Raw genomic sequence first — 24,627 nt, 5'->3', positions numbered from 1 at the left:
GAAGCAAGCACTGTAGTGAAAGATCTGACTGTGCTAGTGCACCCCCTGCTACACCAAGAAATAACTCATTAGCAGATAATCACCAAGTCTATGAATCAAACATTGTAGTGACAGACCTGGCCATGCTAGTGCACCCCCTGCCACACCACAGAATACCTCATTAGCAGATATTTTCCACATCTATGAATCAGACATTGAAGTGACAGATCTGACCATGCTAGTGCACCCCTTGCCACACTATGGAATACCCCATTAGCAGGTAATTACCAAATCTATGAATCAAACAGTGTAGTGACAGATCTAACCATGCTAGTGCTCCACCCTACACATCGCACTTGCACAATCATCACCTAAAGCACACACAGTCGTACATGCACAAACACACATCCCTGCAGCTGCAAAGAAGCTCTTACAGACACTTACACACATGGAACCAGTCCCACATGTATGGGAGCATATTCATGCAGCCACATTCATGCTCCTATAGACACTCACACACATATCCACATACATATGCATACACACACACACACACACACACACACACACACACACACACACACACATACACACGCACATATATAGACACGCACTATGAATCATGAACTCTAGAGTTTACGTCAGCAAAAGAGGGTGTAAAGTTTTTCCTTTTCACAAGCAACATTTTTCTGGCACTGAAATCAGAGAAAAAGTGTGCATACTCATGTGTGTGGTGTGTGTGTGTGTGTGTGTGTGTGTGTGTGTGTGTGTGTGTGTGTGTGTGTGTGTGTGTGTGTGTGTGTACTTCTATACCTTTTTGTTTAAGGTTAAAATAAATAGCATGTCTCAAACCATGCCTTTGAAAGAAGACCTGGTCTATTACATTTTAATAGATAAGCAATAAATGAATGCTTAAATTATATTTTAATATTCTCCTAAAGGGGCTTGATTTCATTTATTTTTCTGCATTCCATATGCTTTAATTTATTTCTTCCAAAACGTGACATCTGTATTCTGCTTAAAAGACTCTTTCAGGGCGGGACATTGAGTATCACATTTCCTTCTCCAAAACAGTGTACCTCGATGATATGGAAAATGGCACTGTTCTTTCAACACCAATAGGACATAAACTTCTAATAACAATGGATCCAGACCAGGAGTCTTCCTCACCTGAGGTAAGGACACTGTTTAGCCAGCTGTGACAGTGATGCACTTCTTATGTTGTGAAAATATATAGTTTAACTCATTACAGCCAAGGTATACCACCAGGTGTTTCTGCAGTTACATCCTACTGACACCTCTTGGCACTAAATATTGGTTGGCCATCTTTGCATTAATAAATTCCAAAACTATGCTACATGCAAAGTATTAAAACACTTCATCGTAAAGCTTACACAATGACAAACATTACTGTATTGATATCTGACTTCTGTCTACTGCAGGTAAAGAGAAATGAATTGTTGTTCATGCAATATTTATATTGTCATAAATTTCATGTTTTTCTAAATGTCTCAACAACCAAGTGGCACATGTAGAACTGCTTAGTGTCACATGAAAGCTCTCAGCAGGATGAACAAAATGCTGCTAACAGTATGTGTGTAACTTGAGTGGTTTGCTGAGAAATTGTAAGTTGTTTACAAAATATGACAAGCTTAGTAGTTAGTGTGTTTAGTGTGACCTATAAAATCCAGTTTAATTCAGCCCCTGTAAGTCTTCATGAAGCATTGCGGAAAATGCTGTAATTGATACTACTTGTCGTTTTTGCTGTAAATGTCTGTTTACTTTGGCTGGAAAAAGCAATAAAAAGTATATTGGAAAAAAATCCAGTTTAATACCTATCATTATAAGAATAGTTTGGGCTGAACAGTTTGCCATTTTTTAGAAACCCCTGTGGTTCCAGAGATATGAACATATGTTTGAAATGTGAGGACATAACTTGATTCGATCAAAAAGCTTAGGTTCCACCCATTAGAAATTAACAGTTCAGACTTCCAGGGCTACATTGGAGGGGATGACTAAGTAAGAAATATTGTATCTATCACAACATCTTAAGTGAGGTCCAACAGATTAATTTCAAATGCAAGAAAGATGAGTCAGGAATTTTTTAAGAGAAATATTTGTTCAAATATGTAGTCCTGGACTGTACAGTAATGTTACCAGCAATGGATTAAATATACTTTAGGTTCCATGCTGTTTTTTAAATCATGGGCCTCCTGCACACATTTTAGAAATATGCATAAAAGCAGGCTCTGCACGCATCTCCCTAATTGCTTTAAATTATATTTCATTTTTAATACAGCAACATTTTAAATATGTAGTTTTGAATATTTTTAGTAAGCAGTAGAAAAGTGTATTAACTAATAATGACAAAAGTACCCATTTCAGAACATTTCAACCATAAAAGGCCACTCGAACTGCCTTTATAATTCACCAATAATTCATCAGCAGTAATGACTGCTTTGACTGTGTGCACATTACGTCTGATTATGATAAATGGCCACAGTAAGTATTCAAATTAGCTTTACAGAAATACATATTAGTTCTGAAAAATCAGACTAATAACTTTTGAAATTTATAAATTCACAAGTCAATCATTTTTATCCAACAACATCCCAAAATCCAGCAATTATAGCTGTATTGTTGACGGCATCCTTCTCAGATGTCTATGTTTAAACATTAATAACAATAATAATGACCAAAGTTACAACATTCAGTTTTGCTTCACACAAACACACATTAGCCATAGTAAAGTATTTCAATTGAATCCCCACACACATATACAACAGACCTGTGAAACTTGAGTAAAGACTGTTTGAAAACTATGATAACACATTATGGTGCGTTCATCTACAGATTGCCTCACCCCCATCCCATCAGCTGTTATAGCCATGTTGCTGACTGTGTGAACCCCTTATTGTTATGAAGAAATAAATTACATGTATGTTATTGGTAGCTTAGGATGCACTGCATAAACTGCATCAAGCTCTCTAATGTGCAGGACAGCTGAAATAGAAGGGCATAAGAAATATTAGCCACTTGATAACATATGCTAAGTAAATATGCACAATATCAACACAAGTAAAAGCCAAGTGGAATACAGGAATCAAGTCCTTATGCAGATGTGTGACCATCAATCACATTGTATTCAAAGTCACACAGAAGGAAGTGGAGGTGAAAGGATTCAAAGCACGTACTTTTGACTACAAGAAGCAGTGCATTCATTCTGCACAGGACTCTAATGACTGAAATTATTGACTGACTATAAACTTCAGTGGCATTAACCTTCTCTGATTTATCAGAAAAGGGAAAAAGGTTATGAATGTCTGGCAGTTAGCCTAGAGGATTACGATTCTAAACTCCTCATGAGCTGCTTGCTCTACTCAGGGATGTACGGTTTGGTTCTTTCTACCTCCATTTGCACACGGTATGACTCTGAAAAAGTATCTTAACCAAACAGTGCTCCTGATTAAGTAAAACAAATATGTTTTGAACTCCAATGGAATTATTTACTGAACTTGACTATCTAGAACTTTAATATTCAAAGGGCAATAGTTTGAGTTACTCGATTATCTATTGCCTTTATTAGGATTATACCAGGCTCACTCTGCATGTGATCATGTGATGAGAAGAAGCAATCAGGATCAGAAGCCGCCATGATGACAAGCAGCACACTGTGTGTGTGTGTGTGGGGGGGGGGAACACTGCCTGTATTGGCTGCACTGGGAAAGGTCCTTTGGTCATGCCTGATCATGCTGTACTATCCTGTGTTGACTGTACTGGGAAAAGTCCTTTGGTTGTGCTATGCTGTCCTGTACTGGAAAAAAAGACACAGGTCCATGGAAAAGAGGCACTTCTTGTATTGGCTGTACTGTGGGGGAAAGTCCTTTAGGCATGCTATAACAGAAAATTTTGTGCGCTGGCCATGGGCCCCCAATGATGCTCTGGGTCCTGGGTGGCCACTTGTTTTGCCCTTATTATAATCCACCACTGAATGTTGCAAAAACTGTGCATGTCAGTCAGTGGAGCTATAGAAATGGCAGGATATTTACAAGAAATCACAAACATGAATGACTTTCATGAATTGAAACTGGTTTCTTGCTCCATGTCTGTACATGTTTTATAATGGATCCTGCCTTATGAGAAATAACTTTTTTACCTTATATGTCAAGTGATGTTTACTGATTGTCATTCTATGAGAGTTTAGTAATGTAAAATTTATAGGAATATGCCAATGAACATGTGAACTTTATTTTTAAATAGAAATCTCTGTAGCTTTATTTTCCACATAATACCCTTTTTCTTTGTTTTTTGCCTTGAAACACTATCCCTTCCAGGATTGGCTATGGAGGAGTTCTGATTTCCAGCCCCTTTGTAAATCCATTTATTTTTCATTTCATGGGTTGAGTTTGTGTAAAAAAAAGCACATTGACCAGATTTTAAATTTTTTTACACTTTTGTCATATATGACAATACATTAGGAATGTTAGAACATGCTTTATTAACTAATTTCATTGAATAATAATAATATAGGCATCTATGCTATTAGATTATAGCCGTTCCATTTTACCGTAAATAAAATGGTGGCTTGGAATATCACATTATTCTGGAACATTTATAGAGAGGCACTAGGAATTGCATTATAACCAGTAAAGTATATGAAGTAGTATTGTGTGTTTTCTCTGAAGCAGCGACATTTGTTCGATTTTCTGCTATCATTGATTCCATGCTGTATTGTTCAATTTTCTGCTATCATTGATTCCATGCTGTAAGCCTGACCTTAATAAACTAAGTAGTATAATTTCTCTTCATGTGTGATTTTCAGCAGACAGTTCCATATGATGTTATGTTAATCTGGAAGTGCTAATAGGACCTCATATTCTTTTGTCTGGAAAGGACATGCACTTAAAGACACAGACACTTGTCAGCAAGTCTTACACGCATACACACACGTGCACACACACACACACACACACACACACACACACACACACACACACACACACACACACAGATGCATACCCATGCACATCCCAACATATATAGAAACAACACACACACACAAACACACGCACACATGCCAACACATAGACACACACACATACACACACACACACACACACACACACACACACACACACACACACACACACCTCTTTGTTTGCAAGTTTTTCCTCACATTTTCCCATTTTCTGACAGATATGATCATTTGATTAACAGCCAACTCACTGACACAGTTCAGTCAAGAGTGGCCAATCAAGTGGGACCATCTCCTGTTTAGGACTAACATTTTCTTTGTGGTATAACAGGTTTGATGTTAGTTATATTAGAAGTTGCTGTATTTTAGAATGAGTGACTGTATCCTTGGTGTTTATATCACAATCCTTGTCAGGGAGCCGCTTTACATATATAAATTTGTCATTTGTCTTGACCCTCTTGCCTTGAGGGGGTAGACACCTGCTATAGTAATTCTTTTGCTTATGTGATCCTTTTACATTTCTTCATTTGACAAGTGAGAGCATTGAGAATGATGTTTGTTTAGGCACATATCATGCTACAGGAATTTATTTAGAGTCCTGTTTTGCACTCATTTGTTCTTTGTCTCCAAGTTGGACTAAGACTGAGACTTAACAAATTAGTGGCAGTAATGGCAGAACAGCAACAGGCAATTGGCCATTGTTTAATAAGTGTAGCCAAAGAAGCATCCCTATGTAAAAGGATCATTACCGGCGTCTTCTGAAGTTAAAGAACAGGGTTTTCCTGTCGTTTTATGCATGTAACAGTTTGTCACAGCAGTACCAAGGACTAAGAAGATGAATGAAGTGATCTTTTAAAATTGTGCTAGCTGGAAATCAGCAGTCATTGCATCAAAGTTTAAGGTTTACTTAACAAGGAAAAATTAGTTCCATGATAGAAATTGTAGAAGCCCCAAAATCAGCAAATGTTACTGAATCAGTACACAGTGTTGAGAAGAAGCTATAAAACTGATATTCAAAACTACCAAAGAAAGCTACATCCTTAGTAAACAAAGTTACTTCTTTATCCAGCCCAGAATGCATTGTCATGATATTAAATGTATCCCTGGGAGGAAAAAAAATGTTTCTCTCCCTATCATCACTATAGCTGGTAGTGGCACAAAGTTATCACCAAATCAATAAACCTTTGTATGACTGCTGAACTGTGCTGTGTCACAGCAATAACATCCCCCCTCCCCATTCAAATATCACTATATCCCAATGGCCTTGGCATATATCACATTGACTCCTCGTATTGTCAGGTCCATAAGTTTATGTCACAGAAAATTTCCATCCTCAAGTTTTGAGATTCCCATCAAAATACATAAGTGATGCCCTGTTTTATGTAAAAAGGAACACCTTTCTTATCTAGGTAACAGTCATGTTGTTGATCTCTTCCTTATTAGTGGATAGTACTATAAAGTTGGAAGTAAGTCAGAATCTTTCCATTGCCTACTGTTGTCAGAATGTCATCATTCTGTCTCCATCCTACCCTCCTTTGTAAAACTGCTAGAGAAAATCATAAACAGTCAAATGCATGATGACAGCACCAGACACAGCCTCCTAAACATGGAACAGCATGGGTTGGATAAAGGCAGTTTGCTTTCTGAAATTGTCTAATGATACCATTACTAACATGATAATACAGTAACGATACAATCACTAACGTGACAATTCAGTCATCACAGAACAAGTTTAGGTACAAAACAATCTCTTCATCGGGAGTAATCAAAGCAAAGGGATATCAGAGGTCACCCTGATATCCTTACTCCTCTTCTGATACATATCTGATCTCACCCCTGACCTTCCTTTATCAAAAACTATATGCTCTGCGGACACCTTTTTTCCTTATTCCTGGGAGCACTTCAGCTCATTTTCAAGACTCTGCAATGTGATATGGCTCTTAGGTTGTAGCCACTCAATCTTATTAATGAAATTAATTGATTATTAACTATATAAAATGCAAGTCTTACAACTTGCTGAGACCCATACATTTGCACAGGTATGATGCTGGGACCTGAGATAAGTATTTGATAAATAACAGCAGCTGAGCTAACTTTTAAAATAGCCCAACAAATGCAATGATTTCTTTATTGACTTTCAACTTCTTTCCCCTGCTTTACCACTTCCTGTTGTAATTGTAAAGAGTACAGTTATGGTGTTATGGCATCTGAATGGGTTGTGAGAAGCACCATCAAAAAAAAAATATTGGTTTGTTACCATACCAGTCATTAGTACAATCCCCAGCCGCATGCACAGCTTGGATTATACACATCGTTGTACATATATTTTTGCCTGACTATGCTACACTGTCCAAACTTGTCAGTTATGAACCTAAATGAAATCTGCAACTGTTCAAACAGACGGTTTCTGAATGCATTGAATCAGAACAGAAGAAGCTAACCTTAAGTCCATGGCATATAGGATGGACACCTGCCTAGGTGACCTGAGATCAGTCATCAGCTTGGTTAGTAGAGGAAATGGGACAAGGGAGTATTGAAAATAAAGCAGACATACCATCTTGCCCATTCCCAGTGGGATGCAGATCCAGTATCCTGCACTTATGGATCCCGCTGGATGGGAGAATGGCATGCAGCAAGTACACTGAGAACAAGTGTCGGGCACCTGTTAGGTTACTGCAGCAATAGTTCTCTGAGGGGGCGTGGCTTGGGGAGGATGTGTGCAGAAGCATGCCCACCCACCCACTGGTAGGGAGCCATAGTAGGGCTTTTGTGTGGCATACCAAGTGTCAGGGAGTGGACAGCTAAGACTTGCAAACACAAGTTTTCATGCCCACTTATTTGACAGCCTTCCATGGCTGGCTCTTATTCTCTTTGAAGAGGGAAATGAACAGGCCAATCTGCTGTGAATAGTGCATATGGCTGAAAGGCAGTGTCTGATGAGATGATAAAAAGGGTGAGAAAAAGCTGTCTGCACTGAATTAGAAGATCTGTAGTACACATGAGTTAACCGTGCAAGAATACAAAGCTCCCAAAACTTGTGCACACCATTTCAAAGACAAAGAAGATTGGTGAAAGGTGCAACACCACTACAAGCTGGAAAGCACATTATAAGCAGAGTAGGAGATTGCAGAAAGTGCAAGACAAGGAATACATGTAGGGAAAATGGGGCTCTTGATCGAGAATAATGCTTTACATGACACTGGGTTTGCATATGGGCACAAGCTCATTGCAGAGAGTGGAGCTGTATCCACTCTGAAAATGAAAGGAGCATTTCAGTGCCTGCTGAATTTACCTATAGAATCAAGCTAAGCTATAATCTAAGAAATGATTGAATGAATACACTTTATTCATTTGCTAAGCAGGTAGGTGAACTGGGGTACCAGAGACCATGTAGGACTGAAGTGAAAGCTTAGAGTAGTCTGATGCAGTATGGCAGATGTAGAGAGCAAAGTAAGTTGGTGCATTTCTCTGTTAAAATACATATCAGAAAGGAGTCCACATGCAAGTCAGACTATCTACTATCATCATCAACCCCCTTTTCCCATTTTCTAAATGGGGTCAGAGTGTTGTGTCAACTTTCGCCATCTCTCTGTCTCTATTCAGTGTCACGCTCCTATCTTCTTTGGCAGTCGTGGGTGACTGCTGCAGATCTTCTCTCCCGCAATCCATTCATCTCTTTGCTGGATGCCCTTTTTTCCTCTTGCCTTATTCCTGTCCGAAACAAATCTTCTTCACCAGATTGTCTTCTGCTTTTCTACACCTGTGCCCAAAACACTGTAATCTGTTCTCTTTGACCTCTGCAGTTAGAGTTACTTTGGCTTCTGCTCTGATGTCCTTATTTCTGTCCCACAGTGTGCATACCACCACTTGTCTCAGGCAGTTCATCTCCATCACCTCTAGCTTCCTCAGCTGGACTGCCTTCAGTGCCAAGGTTTCTGTGCCACACTGTAGCACTGGTTGCACCACTGTTTTGTACACCTTATTTTTCAGCTTCTTTGGCATCCTTCTGTCACAAACTACCCCTGACATTGTCAGTTGGCTAGAGCCTCTGTGCTTCTAGCTTTGACCTCCTAATTGAGACTTTTCTTCTCCTCAACCACTGCAGATACCTGAAGCTGTTACCTGTTGCATTATTTTTCCTTTTATCTCAGTTCTCAGCAGCTTCTTCCTATGGAACCTTTTCATTTACTACAGCCTTCCATGTACATGCAGATGCTTCAATCTTAGTATTTAAGGAAAAAGAAATTAAAAAAAATAAACGTTGCTAGTTCTTACTGCAACAGCTTTACATGTACAGTGTAGAAATGCTTGCTTTTAATTACAGTAATTAGCATTATTTGCTACATGTATTATATGCAGTATTTGATTGAGGAAAACCATTCATTCATGCTTCATAGTGAACCCTTCTAGAAATGTATGAGTTTATATGCCCTGTTTAATATCTAAAATTGATTACTTACATAAGTGTAATTGTACAATGATGGAAAATAAACCTTTCAACATAGTAATCAGTCAAACATGGCAGATGACTTCAAAGCAAGGTGGGGCCATCTTGGTTAATGACAGAGATTTTGTATTTTTTTTTTAGCCTTTAGACTTTATTCTTGGAAGCCTGATGATCTAAATTACTATAAAAAGTGTAACTATTGTTATTCTAGAGGTTTCTTGCACAGTGAACACAAGTTGAAATATACTACACTGCCAAATGTTCTTGTCTTTTGAGAGGGCCCAAGAGGTCACAGCTTTCAAATCCTTGGTTAGGAGTACAACAGAGTTTTGGCCCAGCCACTGCTGCACATTCTGGGTATGATGGCTAGAATTATCATCACAATGCCATTGAAGCTTGGGGACACAGTTGTTGCAGTGGAGGGTGAGGTGTCATTAACACTAAAGTTACCTCACTCATGGATGATAAACTTGTGAGAGACCCCCCACCCCATTTCTGACCCTGGAGATGTGTGCAGTCCCCAACAATCCTTTGCTGGGTTTTCCCTAATCTATCACAGACTCTGATAAGGGGTGCTTTACTTGGGGGTAGGGAGCATGCCTCACCTCCTTCATGATGCAAGGGACATGGGCATCCATAGAGATGGAGCTCCACATCAACCATCTGGAGCTTCAAGCAGTCTAACTACCCTAAACACTTTAGAAACAAAGCTTCTCCTGAGAATATCCTTATCCCATCTGACAACCAATCCATTTTGTAGTACTTAAATAGGAAGAAGCATAAGACCTTATACCCTATGCAGAATGGATGGTCATATGTAAGTGTAAGGCTATAGACAAGGGCATCACTGTCTTATCAGTTCACATCCTGTGGGTACTGAAAAAGCTGGTGGACACTTAAATGTTCCTTCAGTCTTCCCCTAGAATTGTTGATTCAGAAGCTATGTTGTGGCAACTCTTCTGGCAGTGGCCACTGCACAGACTGACCTTTACAGCAGTCTGGCAAATCCAGTCTACCCTTATTCTGCATAAAGCAGCAGGACAATTGGGATATAGTAGTGGACACATTCTTTTTATATAGCAAGAGAGATTCTTATATGCATTCCCCCATCCTGCTGATTCTGCTCCTCATCACAATGCTCATGGAAGAAAGACCAAAACTAATTTTTTGATACCAGTGTTTTCAGACACTTTGGTCCTTCAAAAGACAAAAAACTTTCACAGTACTAGTAATCAGGATTCCCAATGGCTAAAGAGAAAACTTGCTTTGCCTCAGAGCTTGGTTTCTTATGAAGACATCTGATCCCACCAGATCTTTCAGTTGTCATCTCAATGGTTATTGAGACTGCTAGGAACACTTCAATTCAGCAACTGTTTACCTCCAAGTGGAAGCACATCCCCATTTTGTTAGAGCAGTACCCCACACATCCACAATTACCCATCTTGCAGAGAATTTTGATCTATGTCGGGCACTTCTATGATTTGATCTCAGTTATTCCACACTCGAGATGCATATGTCCCCTCATTCTGTACATCATGCCATTGCAGAGGGTAAGACCATGGGCCAACATTTGCTGCTAATCTATTTCCTTAAATTAATGCTGCATCTCCATGCTTTGAACAACTTTTCACTTAGTGGAACCTGAATTTCATTATTAGTAGGTCTGTCCAGACATTCTTTGCCTTCAAAAATGCTTTGGTCATCATTTCCACATGTAAGATCTCGGACATTCATGACCTTTTGTGTAGGAAACCATACCTAATCATTTAGAAGGATTAGGTGCTCATTAGAACTAATATTTCCTCCCAAAGGGTATTTCTCAGCTGTCCCTGACCATTCTGTGCATCTTCCTCTTTTGTTTTCACTTCCAGTACAAAAATAAAAATAAGAAAAAATAGTAACTGCATACCACTTCAGGTGTTACCTGAAATGGGTGAAAAAGTTCAGGAAGGCAGACCATCTGTGCATCTCTTTGCTCCAGTGAGGGAAAGACTCACAGCTCCAAGCAGCTACTTTCTAAACAGATTACCAAGTACATTATGTTTTACTGCCAAGTAGCAAACCTGCTTCTGGTGAGTGTTGCAGTGAAAGCCTGATCTAACAGAGAAACAGTTGATTTCAGTGCTTATTTCAATAATGTCTCCATTTAGGACATTTGTGTTGCAGCCACACATGGTGTTTAGTGCACACCTTTTCCAAGCACTATTGTCTCAGTCATGACTCCAGCAGACAAGCTTCCTTTGGTGCAACTGTATTTCAGGATTCAGCACTCTGGACTTGGGTACTGCAGAACAGTTCAAGGACCAATCTCCTTGATGGATACTTCTTGGGATGGGATCCAACACAATCAAGAATATTCAAACTCCTTAGCATAGAGGGACAAAGCCCTGACTATAACCCAGATATGACCTAGTATTAATCAGTGACCCTGTCATTAAAGGAGCCACCCAGGGCGGAACAGAGAAAGGGAGGGCATGGTTAAAGGCCTGGAGGCAAGTAAGTGGCCCTGGCTGCAGTGATCCTGATTCCCACTGTGAAGCCAAAGTACAACACACAGCATATGAGTTGGGTGCATGCACTTGCTGTTGATAGACATTAGCCTTCCAGATGGTAAGCAGTGTGGACAATGTTATGAAGGTAATCCAGAGCAGGTCATTAACATATCTTTACATCAGTTGCCTGGAGACTTAAACCATTACAGGGTAAACCCTGATACCTGCCCATACGATGGGTTGCTATGATTAGTTCTTCCATCATGGTTGAACAGATAGGCAGACCGATGGAGGGATGGCTTATCACCAGCAAGCAGTAGGGAATAAAAAGTTCATAAAAATAATATAAGAGATACATTCTCATTGAATCAACTTATCTGTGAAGAAATACTTGTTGGGTGAGGAGTACCATCTGCCTATCTACCTGTGGGCAGATGGCCCTTCCTTTTATCCCTAACTGCTGGAATTTCATGTAAGTCAGGCAATTGTATGTTTATATATTACTTGTTAAGCATGTAGTTGTCAAACTGATTTGTTGGAAGGTGCTTGGTAGTGGCTAGAGTGTGAAATAGCAGCAGGCTGTGGGGCATGTGCACATTAACTTGATTTGTGTCATTACATCATGCTCATGTCCTTGATTTGTGACATCACATCAGCTCATGTCCTTGAAAGTGGGAATACTCAGAAAGTTGCTCAGCCAAGGTCCCATCTAGGAGGGTTTTCTTGTAGGCCAGCTGATACAGAAAGAACTCTCTGACTCTCTGTTATATATTGAAGAGGGAGCAAAAAAGATGGGCATAGAGCATGTATTCTGGGATGGGTGGGAGGAGTGATGAAGTGGAAGAAAGAATTGTAAAAAGTATATAATTCACTATATCTATTATATTCTGTTCTTAAACAAAAATACTCATACTGGAACTCCACCAAAAACATCTATTCAGATATCATTTATGTACTTTTGTTTCTAAAGGACTTGGAAATTCACATCAGGTTAAGTAAGCACATTCTTGACATGTTATTAATGATTCATTGCTTTTAATAATTTTCTTAAATTCACAGTAATTCATGTTTGCCTGAGCTGTGGTAGGAATATGGGTGCAAGAAGGTTGGTCTTACATTTTTGTATTCTGAATGTTTCTGAAAGAAACCTTTACATGACTGTTACTCTCTCCTGAGTGTGTAGCAGTGCAACATAGTTTTAAGTTGGGGCAAATATCCCGGTAAGGGTTTCTTTACACTAGGTTCAAATATGTAAAATTTAATTAATCCACTTTCATCTATATGAGGGGTTTTAAATTGTTGTAATGGTGAGTTCTTTTAAACCTTTCTCCAAAGTCAACTTCATGCTTCTGAAGATAGAAGTGGGTAACTTCACGACACCCATGCAGATGGACAATACAGATATGACTGCCAAATCCTACACAAATGCACTCTATAAGCACTTACACGAGTGCATGGATCGTGCTATCCCTAACAGAACCAAGATGCTATCCTCCAAAAAATGGAAGCCAATCTGGTAGTTCCCTTGCTATAAACAAACTCTACAATATAAGGAAGAAACTGTTGCAGAAGAGAGTAAAATCCCATGAGTAGAGGAGCTCTCTGGTAAGCCTCAGCAAAAAGCTGAGATTCCTCATAAAATCATCCAAAGCTAGCTATGAAAACAAGATTGCCACTGATTCTAAGGACAACCACAAAGCATTCTATAGCTATGTTAAGAATCTCAATGGCAACCCCCAGATCTGCTCTGAGTTACAGCACAATGGCATGAAAATTACAGAACCAACTGATATCGCCAACATTCTGGCTGATAGGTTCATTGCTAACTTTATCCCCCTCTCACCCCTTAAAGGGCCCATATCTATACCGGAAGACTGCAGAGCCCCTGCAATCACAACTGCACAGGCAAAAACTGCACTCTCCAAAGCCAAGAACACAGCTTCCATGGGACCGGACAACATCCCAGGCTGCGATCTACACGAACTTCAGAACAAACTGCCTCCCCCCCCCTCCTAAGCACTATGTTCAATCATAGCCTCATGTCAGGCTTTGTACGTATTGAATGGTGCACAGCAACAGTTATGCCACTCCACAAAGGGGGAGCCACCACGGCCCCTGGGAAGTATCACCCTATTAGCCTGATGAGCCTGGTCTGCAAGGCTATGGAACGTATCATTATGGAACTCATAAACAAAGACATTGGTAACCTCAAAACTCTGGACCCCACCCAGTTCAGGTTTGTAAAAGGAAGATCATGCCTCCTGAACCTGATAGACTTCTTTGAAACAGTCACCAAAGCCATAGACGAGGGTAAGGCAGTTTACACAGCCTATCTTGACCTTGCCAAGGCTTTCAACACCATCCCCCATTCTGGAATTATAGATAAACTCACTAAACTGGGTATAAATCCATACATCACAAGATGGGTTGCCAACTGGCTCACTGACAGAACCCACACTGTAAAAGTTGTAGACTCCAAATCTGACTTCAAACCAGTGACAAGTGGAGCACCACAGAGTTCAGTCCTGGGTCCTCTCCTGTTTGGTATCTACTTCTCTGAAGTAAAGGCTAACACAGAGGGCCTCTGGCTGATGAAGTTCACAGATAACTGCAAATTAGGTGCCATAGCTGAGTCCCCAAACGACGTGGACATTCTACAGAAGGGCCTCACTGAGACAGATGCCTGGTGTCAGAGCCATAGCCTCAAGCTCATCTCCAAAAAGTGCATTTTCATCCCCTTTGGCAGTCCACTTAATGCCAAAGGTGTGATAAGAGACCTTGGTACTCAGGGGGACAGTAGTCTCTCCTTTGACAATCACATCGCCACAGTAGTCAGGAAATCCTTCTATGTGGCACTCCTCATCACAAAAGGGTTCTCATCCAGGAAAAAAGAAGTAATTGTTCCCCTCTACTCAGCACTCATTAAACCCATTATTGAGTACAACGCCCTTTTCAGAATGCACCTCACAAGACATCTGCAACAGCTGGAAAGGCCACAAAGTACCTCACAAAGAGGATTACGGGCCTCAAATAGATGCCCTATGCTGACCATCTCAAAAAACTCCAGCTTTACTCCATAGCATATTACCTACTCCAAGGAGATCTCTGCCTAACATACAAAGCTATGTCAAACCCAGAGCTGTTGGACATGCTACACCTAAAGAAATCCCAATCCCTCCAAGATACACGCTCTAGGGACCTAAACCTTGTCACTACAATAAACAGAACTTGCTGGAGGGATAGATTCCTGTCCCAGAAACTTTCCATACTCTGGAACAAGCTACCTATCTATGTCAAGCAGAGTTCCTCACTAGCACTCTTCAAGATAAATCTTGATGAGTGGATGGGAAATAGGAAATTCACCCTGGGGATCACTTCTGTGGCTCTGCTTGACAGGGACACAGGAAAATAACTTTCTTGGGTGGTGAAAGCCAGGGAACTTATTAGCTAGACTTACATAGGCCCTTGGGCCGATAGCTTAGTGCTTACCTATGAACCTTGCCACAGAATTATAGCAACATGTGAACTATTTCATAACTCCTTGAATATTTGTTAATATAGTGTAGGCATGGTGTAGTTTTAACACAAGAACAGTATAGGATGCGCATTTCCCTTCAAGAATAAGCACATGTGTAAACCTATACAGGGCTATGAGCCACCTATTAACCTTTGCTGGGGAATTATGAAGTGCACCAGCCAGACCTAATTACATCACTTTATCTATAGCTTAAACTTATGCAGGTTTCAAGACACATTATGCATTCATTGTTTAATAGTGCTTAAACAGATTACAGTAAAATGTTTTTGATAATATTGTTTATAAATTAACCATCCTACCCCATGTTTGTTTTTTATACAGTAATGTATTGGTTTACTATCAAAATGTTGAAGCGGACTCAGTCCAATGATGATATCATCAACCCACATCTGCGAAAGTCACAGTGTCGAATTCCAACATTGTCAAACTACATCCCGAATTCAACCTCAGAACAAGCATTAACATGGGTCGAGATAGGGGTGAGATTTGTACTTCGACAATATCGGAGTTTGACATTGTCACCATTCAACCTCCAGAATTCGCCAACGAATCCACTTCAGCATTATGAAAGTAAACCAATTTGTTAGCACAGTGAAAGGTCGGACATTAAGGGGATATTAGCCCCTTTTACAAAGCAGAAATTCTAATGCTTCTTGTGTTTCCATACTTTCATTTTGCTTTGACTGTTGGAGCAATACATTGTGCTGAAGACTGAATACTCCAGGTATTCCTAACTTCTGTATCCAAAGTACTTAAACAATATGATGTACTTCACAACCACCCTTGGCTGTAACTGAAGGAATGCATTCCTTGTTCCAAGGTACATTACTGCACTACCTTTATCAAGTATCTTGTAGTAGATTTCCACTCAGTACTAATAGTTCAAGCAAATGCATAAACTTGCATGGCTTCTCCCATCTTATCTCCACACCTACTCATACTAACAAATTGACCGACTCCACTTCACTTATTCACTGGATACTTGTCTTCAATCCTATCAAATACCACCACCCTGAACCACTACCTGATTTGCTAAGTAACCACTTCCCAATAAAAGTTCTTAGATTCTCCCCTTACATCTTCTGGACACATAAATACATAGAATGCCACAAACTCACCAGCTTTAATACTGATAACTTCAGTAACCTAGTCTCCTCCATAAACTGGTGCTTCCTATCCTACCTATCAGTAGATGAGGCAGTACATAAATTCAACACCATTGTCCTAAACATCCTTAAGTCCCTTGCCCCTCTCCATACCATTAGAGTTAAGTTACTCAATTCTCCATGGCTATCTCAAGCTACACTCTCTCTTATGCTCAACAGAGACAAAGCATGGAAAACCTGGACCAAAAAAAATCCCCTCCCACCTACAAATTTACAAAGAACTACATAACCTCACCAAGAAACTCATCAATAAAGACAAAAGAACTTTAACTACATACCCCAAACTACACAACTAACCAATCCTAAAAAATTCTGGAACTCCATAAATCAAGTACTTCACCCAGGAAACCCAATAACTCCTAACCACTTCACAAACAATACCCCCCACAAAACTGCATCATTTTTTAATACCTACTTCATAGACACTGTTAGCAAACTGGTACAAACTTCTAACCCTGTTTACTCTCCTGAAACCTAACTTCCTTCATACCCAATACCGGTTTATCTCTTAATCCTGTACCAACTAGCTATATAAAACAACTTCTCAAATTGAAACCTTGCTCTCCTTCAGCTGACAACATGCCCACTCTCTTCCTTGAACTAGCTGCTAGGTCTCTAGCCCTTCCTATCTGTCAAAGGAAAAACAACTTCAAAATGAACAACACATGGCAGGTTCAGGTTAAGGCACTTTAATCTTGCAGCAAGGAGACAAAAATGTGCTAATACAGAGTTTGTCTAACTAGAATCAGGAAGTGAAACTACTTTTATACATTTCTTACAAGGTATTGCCTACTAAGCTGACATAATAAATCACAAGTTCTTTCAATATTATTTCTCAGCAGCTGTCTGTCCATGATTTTCTGCTGGCATATCAAGTTTACAAAAAAACTTCCTAAGAAAAACAACGTGGCCTTGACAACCACCGGTCAGATGCAACTTTTACTATGCAATGTTACCATTCAAGGTACTATGGCTAATTCGAGCACAAAGCAAGTACAGATTACAGTTCATTTCTTCAAGCAGTCTTTTGTCTGATATATCTCTTCTTTTCCACAGCTGTGCATGTTCTCATAACACGAACAGGACTGATTGGTCATATTCAATCACATTATAGAAAACAGTATTGTTCTATTCATTCACTATTCATTCATTTTTCTGACCTAGCAGATAATCACCTGCTTCTCAGTACATTTCCAAAAGGCATAAAAATGAATTTTGCTGTGCTAGAAAATACTAGGTCAGAGAGCATCTTGCAGTTTCAGAAAGCATACTGCAGTTTGAAAAGCATCTTATAATTTCATACAGGATTGAGCTGTACATAAAATAGAATGAAATGTGTTAACCCTTTTAGCTTCTAATAACCACTAAACATATACATTAATACATGTTCTTCTAACATTTCCCCCCATTAATACTTTTTATTCTGTTTTCAAAAGCATAAATAATTGCTTCTTCTCCTAACCTCTTTCCACTCCGAATTTGCAGTTAAGAGAGTCATTCAGTTTAAAACTTATGAAAGTGTTTCATTTTTCAGCATTTCTTCAATTTCAGTACTTTGATATAAAGTCTCATAAAATGACATGTCTATAAAATCTTTGATCAATCTTTTCATGCAGGGAATACCACAACAAACACACACTCCTAATAGGAGTAATCCCACACAAATGGCAATCAGGACGTTCATTAGGATGCTACCCCATCTCCCAAACAAATTCTGGAAAAAGTCCATCAGTGGGTTTGGGCCTGATTTGGTCATGGTCGACACTTGCTGAATCACCTCAAGATGGTCGTTTATCTCATGCTGGTTGTCAGGAATATATGAACAGCACTCCTCTTTTATTAAAGCGCACGTACCACCTTTCGCCGCTAGGGTGAAGTCAAGAGCCATGCGGTTTTGAAGCACCACAGTTCTCATAGCATTCAGTTCATCAGTCATTAACTCGAGAGCAGAAAAAGTTGCATTACTCATTACTTCAAGACGTTTGGACAGTTTTTTCAGCTCCCAAATTGATTTCACTGCGCCATATGCAGGGGCTATACCTGCCCATGATATAATAGTGTCACTCAAGTCCATGTGTGTCAGTTTGTCTTTGTTTTTTACGGAATTATGGTTTCTCCAGCCTGCTTTGATTCGTCCCACTGGATTTTCAGGCCTTCTGATTGGATTTCCAGTTTTCTTGGTGACCTCTCTGACATTTTGAATTTTTCCCTGAGGCAAAACTGCAGTGTGTCGTATGGCCGGAACCACGTAACCCAAAAAACAACTGCCGGACCAGTTTTCAGGTAACCATTTTTATGCCTTTTTCCCACAAACAAAATAACAATTCTCTACTTTAGTATTAATATACACTTGCCCTGCATGAAACATTTTCTTATCAATAATAGATACTTGTTTTAAAAGAACAGTATTACACTGTATTTCATCAATAGTGTTATGAATCGACTCGAGATATGAGTCATAGTTTGTATCACAGATATAACCTGCATTATTGGCTTTGGTATAACATTTGTAAGGAATAGTCACATTACAATTACTCCAACCGACCTGAACAGTATCATTTTTGTAAAAACATACAATTCCCTTTTGTGTAACAGGCAGGTACAATGCTATTTTGTCTTGTGATTTTACAGTTGTAGTATCAAAAAGCAAATTTTCCCAGGTCTCATTGACCCCTAGGGGGACAGCAGTCATTAATAATCCCCCGTATGCTGTCGGTATAGCTGTGCAGATCCAGCAATTCGAAACATTAAAAGTTTCAGCATACACATATTTAATTGCTTGGTAAGCATTAAAGTTTGGATGCCAGTCTATGAATGATTCACGTTTATTCAGTTCAGCTTGTGTGGCTGGAAAAAGGAAAGGCCACAACAAAAAGATTAATGTTATCAGTATGGCCAACAGAATAATCATGCAATACTTCTGAGGTTGTTCAGCATTTCTATTTGCTCCGTATCTGGTCATTTTGTTCTTGTGTAACAGTAACAAGTTTTTTGTCCAGTTCAACGTTTTTAACCAATTTACAGTGTGTCAGATGAATCCAGGATGCTCGCTCTGCGATCTTGACTGCAGTGGGTGTTGACAGTAGCACCTGGTATGGGCCTTCCCACTTTGGTGTGGTCCAGTTTCTTTTCTTGATAACTTTCACCCAGACCCATGTGCCTGGGACTACTGCTGCTTCCGATGGTCTGATTTGTTCTTTATCTGAAACAGAATTCAACTGCAAAAGTTGTTCATTACTTAGAAGACATCTCATGTATTCTGCAAGTGAACTGTCAGCCTCCTGGACTGCAGGCATGAGAGGTTTCCACTGAGGTATATAATATGCCCTCCCAAACAGTATTTCAAAAGGAGTTAACCCCTTTGCATTTGGAACAGTTTTCATGCTCAACAATGCCAGAGGCAGGCAGTGCACCCAGTTCTTCTGTGTCTCACTAATCAATTTTCTAAGTTTGTTTTTCAAAACCCCATTATGCCTCTCTACTAATCCTGCAGATTGGGGGTGGTATGCACAATGGTTCTTTAAGGAAATTCCAAAATATCGACTCAACTGTTGTATGGTTTGATTCACAAAGTGTGTGCCATTGTCACTGTAGATCTTTTCCGGTATGCCAAATCTAGGAATAATTTCTTTAACAAGGACTTTTGCAACAGTAGCTGCATCTGGATTTTTGGTCGGAAAAGCTTCCACCCATTTGGAAAACATATCTATAATGACAAGACAATATTTCTTATTTTCACATTTGTTTAGTTCTATGAAATCCATACAGATAGTATGGAATGGGTACGGTGGTGTTGGGAAACTCCCTTGCTTAGGCTTCAATGCCCCTTGTGCACGATGCCTATTACAAACATGGCATGCTGCACAAAAATTTTTTGTGTAGTTTGTAAATCCATATGCAGTGAACACATGGTTCACTAACTGTACCATCCCCCCTGTTGAGACATGGCACTGCCCATGGCTCAACAAAGCTGCATATCGAAACAAGTTAGACGGCAAAATTGGTTTTCTTTGTATGGAGATGTACAGCCCTTTCTCAAGAATTGCTCCTCGTTTTATCCATTTTTGTTTTTCTACATTTGTAGTAAGTGTCTGCATTGTTTTTAACATTTCTAAATCTAAAATCTCAGAAGGTTGTAATTCCTCACTCAAAAGAAATACTTCTGAAGCCGAAGCTGCCTGTTTTGCAGCTATATCAGCTCTTGCATTACCTTTTGAAATCCTATCCTGTCATTTGGTATGAGCTACGCATTTACAAATAGCTACTTTCTGAGGTAACTGAATAGATTCTAACAAATCTAAAATAAATTGCGCATGATTAATCAGTTTACCAGTAGATGTTATCATTCCACTATTTTTCCACTGTTGTGCAAAAACATGTACAGTAGAAAAAGCATACTGGCTGTCAGTAAAAATGTTCACACATTTATCCTTTGCCAAGGTACATGCCCTTGTCAAAGCAATCAATTCTGCTGCTTGTGCAGATATGTTGTGTGGTAAAGACTTTGCTTCTAAAATCTCAGTATCAGAAACTACTGCATACCCTACTAGATTCTGTCTGTAGGACCCCTTCTGCATGAGCCGTCCACGTAATATGTCACTTCGGCATCATCCAAGGGAACATCCATTAGATCTTTTCTAGGCAGTGTCTTTTACTCAATTTCCTGCAGGCAGCTGTGTGGTGTGCCATCCGCAGGGGTCGGGAGCAAGGTAGATGGGTTTAAAGTTGTACATCGTTCAATTGTCATATGAGGTTGGTTCAGGAGTATAGTCATACAAGAAAGACATCTAGCAGGAGAAAGATATGCTACTTTTTCTTGCAGTAAAATAATTGCGACTGCATGAGACACTCTCAATGTGAGAGGGTGGAACAACACTACTGGGGCTGAAGCCTGTACTGCCATTGCAGCTGCAACTACTGCTTGTACACAGTGGGGTAGGGATCGCGCCACTGGGTCCAGCTGTGATGAATAATAAGCTATTGGGTGTTGTTTATCCCCATGCTGCTGTGTTAACACTGATGTCATGTAACCTTGTTTACAATCTACAGTTTGGAAAAAACGTTTATGATAGTTTGGTAATCCTAAAACTAATGAGGATGCTATCAGTTGTTTCAGTTTGCAGAACGCTGATTCTGCTTCTGGTGTCCATTGTAATAAATCTTGTGCTGCCATAGGCTTCTTGTATATCAAGTTGGTCAACAGAGCAGACTCCAAGGCATAGTTTGGAATCCAACTCCGACAGAAATTAGTCATGCCCAGGAAGGACATCATTTCTTTCTTGGTAGTCGGTTTGAGTGCTTGCAAAATTGCTATTTTTCTATCTTCATCTAATGTTCTGCCTTCCTTGGATATTACATATCCCAGGTATTTAACTTGCTTTCTCCAAAGCTGCAATTTGTTTTTGTTTACTTTATGTCCTTGTGTGGCTAAAAATTGTAGTAATGCTATGGTATCTTCTTTACATTCTTGTTGGGTGGGGGCTGCTAGCAGGATGTCGTCTACATAAAATAAAATTTGGCTGCCTCTTTGTGGGCTAAATCCTGCCAAGTTGCTTGCCATCTCCTGTGCAAATATTGTTGGACTTTCACAATACCCCTGTGGTAGTCGCGTGTATGTATACCTTTTTCCCTGAAATGGGAATGCAAACCAATGTCGGCTGTCAGGGTGTATCGGTATTGAAAAGAACGCATTGCTAATATCTACCACAGAAAAATACTTCTGTTGAGGTTTTAAATCATTCAATAGAGTATGTGGATCTGGCACCGTAGGTGGTCTAGGTATTACTGCGTCATTTACAGCTTGTAAGTCTTGAACCATACGCCATTCTCCATTTGCTTTCCTAACAGGAAATAAGGGTGTGTTACATGGTGAATCAGGAGATTCTATCAGTACTCCTTCCTTAAGTAAAGCTGCTATTATAAGTTTGATTCCTATTTCTGCATCCTTCCTTAAGGGATACTGTCTCTTTTGAGGTCTGAATGCTGATTTTGGCGCAATAGTAACTGGTCCTGCTGTACGAATTAGTCCTACATCTGATTTCCCTGTTGACCAGAGAGTTTCTGGTATGCTCTGTAAAGCTTTTTCTTCCTCTTCTAGTAAGAGTGCTAATCAGCTGTCCTCGCTAGACCGCAAGTGTACAGCTGGGTGAGTCTGTGTTATCCAATTTAACTTCTGTTTCTGTACTCCCTGTTCTGACAATTCTAACTCTGTTTGTTTCTCCCACTTTGTGAGTTTTTCTCCAAGATCTGCCCATTTCACATTCTTGTCTTCAGTTAAACTAACATGTGGTAATCAATTAGATTTATAGAGTGCAAAGAATTCCTGGGGCAATGAACAGCTGACTACACTGTTCCCTTCTGTGTCCCATGACAGATTACGTAATACTAATCTGTTTGCATGGTTTTTAAACAGTTCTTGCTCATATTCCTTATCAGGTCCTGGTGTGCTACAATAATACAGAGTACAGTGCAACAAATGCTGTTTATCAGTGTCAAGGGAGGGTGACTTACTGATGGCTACGTTCATCAGTTCTTCAGTTACTGCCCCTGGACCAGTCATGATTAAGTCCTGGCTGTACCAATAAAATGTTTCACCCTCCAGGCACACCACAAAAGTATCCATTTGTCGCTGTGCTTCCATACCCTGCATAGTCAGTACTACTGCTATGCCAGATATCTGCATAAGATCTCTGCCCAAAAGGTTCACTGGGCATTTTGCAGAAACAACATTTTTGCTTTTCTGGGTCATCCCTGAAACAGAATCAGTTATTGCTATGTTTTGGGAGAGTGGGTCCCAATACAGCAGTCCATTAGCTGCTTTCACTAATATGTAATCAAGTGATTCTGAATTTTCTGGTAGTTTGGAAGGATGTATCAGGGTTTGTGAAGCCCCTGAGTCACACAGGAATTTAACTTCCTTCCCCTTTATCAAAAGTGTAACTTCTGGTTTTGTGTCTGCTAAATAAAGCTCTAGGCTCAATAATGCCAAGTCTAAAATTTCACTTTCTTCACCATCGGTGATTTCTTGTACTTCCTCTATTTCTTCTATCACATTCTCTACTCCCTTTATCACATTTGCATTTGTCTTTTCTTGGTTATTCCCTTCTAGTGAATCTTGACTATCATATAGTCAGTCCTCACCCTCCTTATCTTCTATGGCTGCCTTCTTGTTTTGCCTGCAATCCCTTGCTAAATGTCCCTTTTTTCCGCATTTAAAACATTCACCCCTTTTCTTTCTTTCTTCAAACTCTTCTGATAGTTTATCAGATTGTTTGTTTCCCTGGGCATTTTTCTTGCCCTTTTTCCCGGACTGTACTACATAAGCTTCTGCTCCGTCTTCTACAGCAAATACTTGGGCTTTCTTTTTCTTTTTACTGTTAAAATGCCTTTCGGCATGCCTAGCATATTCAAGTAGTGACTGTAATCTACTTGTACGATGGTCTACCATGTGCTTTGTAATAAAACTGCTTATAGGCAAAATACTGCCTTTCAAAAATGCATTCTTTAATTGCTGCTCATATGGGGAATCATGTGTTTGATCTTCAGGTACCTGCATTCCACAATGGTTATTAAAACACTCTAATAATCTAGCATAATATCTGTCAACAGTTTCACCTTCCTGTTGGATGCATTGATTAATGCAAGTCCAGTCTGCCCTAGGCTTCCATTTCTCAGAGATTCAGTCTGTTAGACCTTTCACTCTGTTATCCAATTCTGCATTGCTATGTGGGAGTGGCTTATGCTCTGCATCATGGGGATTCCAGTTGCCACTGATCATGTGCCAATCTGGACCTACGATCTGTCTGACTACTTTTTCTACTTCTTCTCCATTCAAATGATAACTTAACCTCATGCCCTGTAAGTCTTCTAAGAATTTTCTAAAATTAACTTTCGGATGGGGAATTCCCTCTGTGGCTTTCCGGATGTCTTCCGGTGTCCACGCTCTATATACTAGAAGAGTTGGGTCCTGTCCTGCCTGTCCTGCCTGCGGATTTGGTACTTCTATGAGTGGACATATCTCTTCTTCACTC

The 24,627-nt window shown here is 39.8% G+C and overlaps 2 protein-coding genes across 2 annotated transcripts in view; one reads left to right on the top strand and one right to left on the bottom strand.

Annotated features, from left to right (window-relative positions):
- NT5DC3 (5'-nucleotidase domain containing 3) overlaps positions 1-24,627 on the bottom strand; it is a 968,426-nt gene that overhangs the window by 2,153 nt on the left and 941,646 nt on the right. The gene's annotated exons all lie outside the window — the stretch shown is intronic.
- STAB2 (stabilin 2) overlaps positions 1-24,627 on the top strand; it is a 922,612-nt gene that overhangs the window by 819,985 nt on the left and 78,000 nt on the right. The window contains exon 65 of the mRNA XM_044087850.1: positions 1,005-1,154. Coding sequence (XP_043943785.1) covers positions 1,005-1,154 — 150 coding nt within the window. The remainder of the gene's footprint in view (positions 1-1,004; positions 1,155-24,627) is intronic.

The sequence above is a fragment of the Protopterus annectens genome, chromosome 11.part0 (genome assembly GCF_019279795.1).
Source record: "Protopterus annectens isolate FY-2018-M chromosome 11.part0, PAN1.0, whole genome shotgun sequence".
NCBI lineage: Eukaryota > Metazoa > Chordata > Ceratodontiformes > Protopteridae > Protopterus > Protopterus annectens.
Note: the sequence above shows the minus strand (reverse complement) of the source record. Positions and strands in the feature narration are given on the sequence as shown.